The sequence below is a fragment of the Chaetura pelagica genome, unplaced genomic scaffold, assembly GCF_000747805.2.
Source record: "Chaetura pelagica isolate M959 unplaced genomic scaffold, ChaPel_1.0 scaffold124, whole genome shotgun sequence".
In the NCBI taxonomy this organism is placed as follows: Eukaryota; Metazoa; Chordata; class Aves; order Apodiformes; family Apodidae; genus Chaetura; species Chaetura pelagica.
In genome coordinates this window covers 451,915-455,051 of record NW_009952891.1, presented here as the reverse complement: position 1 = coordinate 455,051, position 3,137 = coordinate 451,915, and the positions used below count along the sequence as shown (strand labels likewise).

At 54.7% G+C, this 3,137-nt stretch overlaps 1 protein-coding gene across 1 annotated transcript in view; it reads right to left on the bottom strand.

The window, feature by feature from the left end:
* Window positions 1–3,137, bottom strand: part of MGRN1 (mahogunin ring finger 1, E3 ubiquitin protein ligase) — a 69,634-nt gene that overhangs the window by 12,314 nt on the left and 54,183 nt on the right. The window contains exons 10-11 of the mRNA XM_009995510.1: window positions 2,883–3,042; window positions 561–670 (exon numbers count right to left, since the gene is read on the bottom strand). Of these exons, the coding sequence (XP_009993812.1) occupies window positions 561–670; window positions 2,883–3,042 (270 nt within the window). The remainder of the gene's footprint in view (window positions 1–560; window positions 671–2,882; window positions 3,043–3,137) is intronic.

Genomic DNA, 3,137 nt, shown 5'->3' with positions numbered 1-3,137 from the left:
AGGGAGACAGTGCTGACTTTGAGGGGCTTAAAGGGACACTGTTGAGAGAAAGCCACGATTTAAAGAAGTTGTTCCTTGAGGTTGGTGACACAAAGAGGCACACAGCATCTCCCCACCTGGCTCCAGGTGACAGCACCTGCTTCCTCTATACACCCTGCTCTGCTTCACAGCAACCCTTGGGATTTCTCCCCTGCCCTGTTTCCAGGCCCCAGGACAATGCTGCAGAGGCCAGTTGGACAAACTCAGGCTCTTTCTGAGGTCTCCCCTCAGCCTCCTCTTCCTCAAACATTCCCAGCTCCTTCAATGCTTTTGCTGAATTTGTTTCCTCCAAAAGCCAGGAGAGCATCTGGCTAAACCCCACGAGGAGAGGTCCTGGCTCTCCAGCAGGGCTGAGGGGCTACACTGCCCAGGAAGACCTTGCTCCAAGGCCCCCAGTGTCCCTCCTGAGATCCCAGGGGATGTTGACCATCAGGCCAAGCAACTCGTGGGTGGACAAAGCTGCACGACCCAGGCTGAGCCCAGCACCCAAGGCTTTGTCCCCAGGGTGGTGAGGTACTTACAGAGTGCTCGTCGTGGTCAACGCTCTGCGCCAGGACGGGGCTGAAGGACACGGGCGACAGAGCTCCCGGCTTCTTCCTCACTGCCCGGATCTGCAGCAGGGCACGGAAGGCTGGGAGGGAACAGCAGCCAGGTGAGCACATGGCCAGGCAGGAGCAGGCTGTGAGAGCTCCTTGGCTGGCCACAGACACACCATCCAACACAGGGTTGCTCCCCATCGACGTGGGGAGCAGGACACGGAGCCCACCAAGGATAAGCACCAGGGTTTGGCTTCTAGAGGATCAGTCTGCCCCGGGGAGGGACCTGCTGGCCAGAAAGGTGTGGGAACACACAGCCCTTGTGGAGAGCAGGCACTGCTGCCCTGGTACAGTCAGGTATCATAGCATGATTTGGGTTGGAAGGGACCTCATCTAGATCCAACCCCCTGCATGGGCAGGGACACCTCCCACCAGCCCAGGTTGCTCCAAGCCCCATCCAACCTGTCCTTCAACACTGCCAGGGATGGGGCAGCCACAGCTTCCCTGGGCAACCTGGGCCAGGCTCTCATCACCCTCACAACAAAGAATTTCCTCCTCATGTCCAACCCAAATCTCCCCTCTGCCAGTTTTAATCCATCCCCCTTGTCATCTCCCTCCCTGCCCTTGTCCTAAGTCCCTTCCCAGCTTTCCTGGAGCCCCTTCAGGCCCTGGAAGGTGCTCTAAGGTCTCCCTGGAGCCTTCTCTTCTCCAGGCTGAACACCCTAGCTCTCCCAGCCTGGCTCCAGAGCTGCTCCAGCCCTTGGATCATCTTCCAGTTTCAACCCATTCCCCCTTGTCCTCTCCCTACAAGCCCTTGCACAGAGGTGCTTCAGGCCTGCTCCTGGCCAGCACAGTAACAGAGGCACCAGCTCAGCCCTGGGCAGTTCTCTGCAAGCTACAGGATGGGGGTGATCTCATGTAAAATCACTTTGGGTTCATTCAGCCCCCACAAGTCTCAACCCTGGTGCTGGAAGCATCACTCCGGCCCACCCAGCAGCCAGCACAGAGCTGAGAGCCTCTGCCAGGGACACAAACCCAGCCAGAGGGCTGGGGGCTCAACTCCTGCCTCCAGCACAGACACCACTTGGTCCTCCCACTGCAATAGCTTTGATCTCCACTCCCTGCCCACAGCCCCATTTTCTATCTCCAGATCTTTCATTCCCTGTGCCCAGCGCACACAGGAATGAGCCAGATGTGCTGCAGCTGTGAGAACTTGCTTGTGCATGAAGAAGAGGTCCAGGCACCTCTTGGTGCACCCAGCTGCAACATCACCCTAAAGCCAGAGGTGCAAATCCACCCTCCCTGCCTCTGCATTCCCCAGAAGCAGATTTCCAGGAATTCTGACATGGGGACACTTTCCAAACACACACAAGCTGCTCTGCTGCAACATGCAGATCAGATCATGCTGTTTCTGGTTTCTTAAGTTGTGCTGCTCATGGTCAAAGCTGTGTGGTGCTTCCTCTGATAAGATCTTGGTCACTGCATCTTTGCCAAGTTTGAACTGTTTTTGACTTCATTTCTCAGGCCAAACATCTGCCTTAAGGCTCTTTTTTTTTTCTTTCCTGAGAAGTATCAATTAGAAACAATCAAATACCTCAGAGACCAAAACACAGGATCTGTCTATTCCAGTAATAACACAGGAATTTTCTCCAGAGGCCCTTATGACTCTGTGCTTTTTGGAAAAGCCCTGGAATTCAGCAAGCACTGCCTGAGTGTCAGGATGGATATTTCACTTTGTCCATCTTCTGGGAGCTGAGCAGTGCAGGGGGCAGAGTCCTCCTAGCTCTCCTGGCAAAGCAAAGGGCTAAATTGACATTTATCTTATCTCCACCTCCCCAGTGAAGTCAAAGAAAAGTTGTCAGAGGGGAAAATAAACTCATGCAAAGTTCTTGGACAGCTTTTTGGTGGGGCTGGCTACTGTTCTGGCCAGGTACTCTCAGCATAAAGATTCCACATCCTCTCCTTTGAGGGACTTTTCCATCTTCTGCACCAGAACACAAGACTTGCCTACATGGCAGGGCTCAGAACACCTGCACCTTCAGATCCACCCCAGGGAGAGGGCAAGACACCAGGGAGGCACTGAACAAAGGGCCATTCTCCCACATAATCCCCTCCTTCCCTCTCTGAGGCTTGTTGCTATTTTAGGTGTCAGAAATCTCCAGCTAAGCCGGCGAGAGCAGCAGCAACGTTTGATGCTGAGCCTTGGGGTGGGATATAGAAAACACAGGCACCTTCTCACAGCCTGTACTGATTTTTAGAGGAGCCCAGAAGGGAGAAAGCTGCCCAGCCTGCTGGGCACACACTCACGGAGCCTGCAGATGGGGCAGTTGTTGGCCTGGTAGCGCAGGGTGTCGGCGCAGGAGTTGCAGAGGCAGAGGTGCCTGCAGGGCAGGATCAGGGTGTCCCTCAGGTCTGACAGGCAAACCACACACTCGTTGCTGTTGTCACTGTTCTCATCATCTGAAGGCTGCAAGATCATAGAATCCATGGTTTAGGTTGGAAAAGACCCTTTGAGATGATCGAGTCCAGCCTTTCACCCAAGTCCACCCAGTTCCCTGCTGA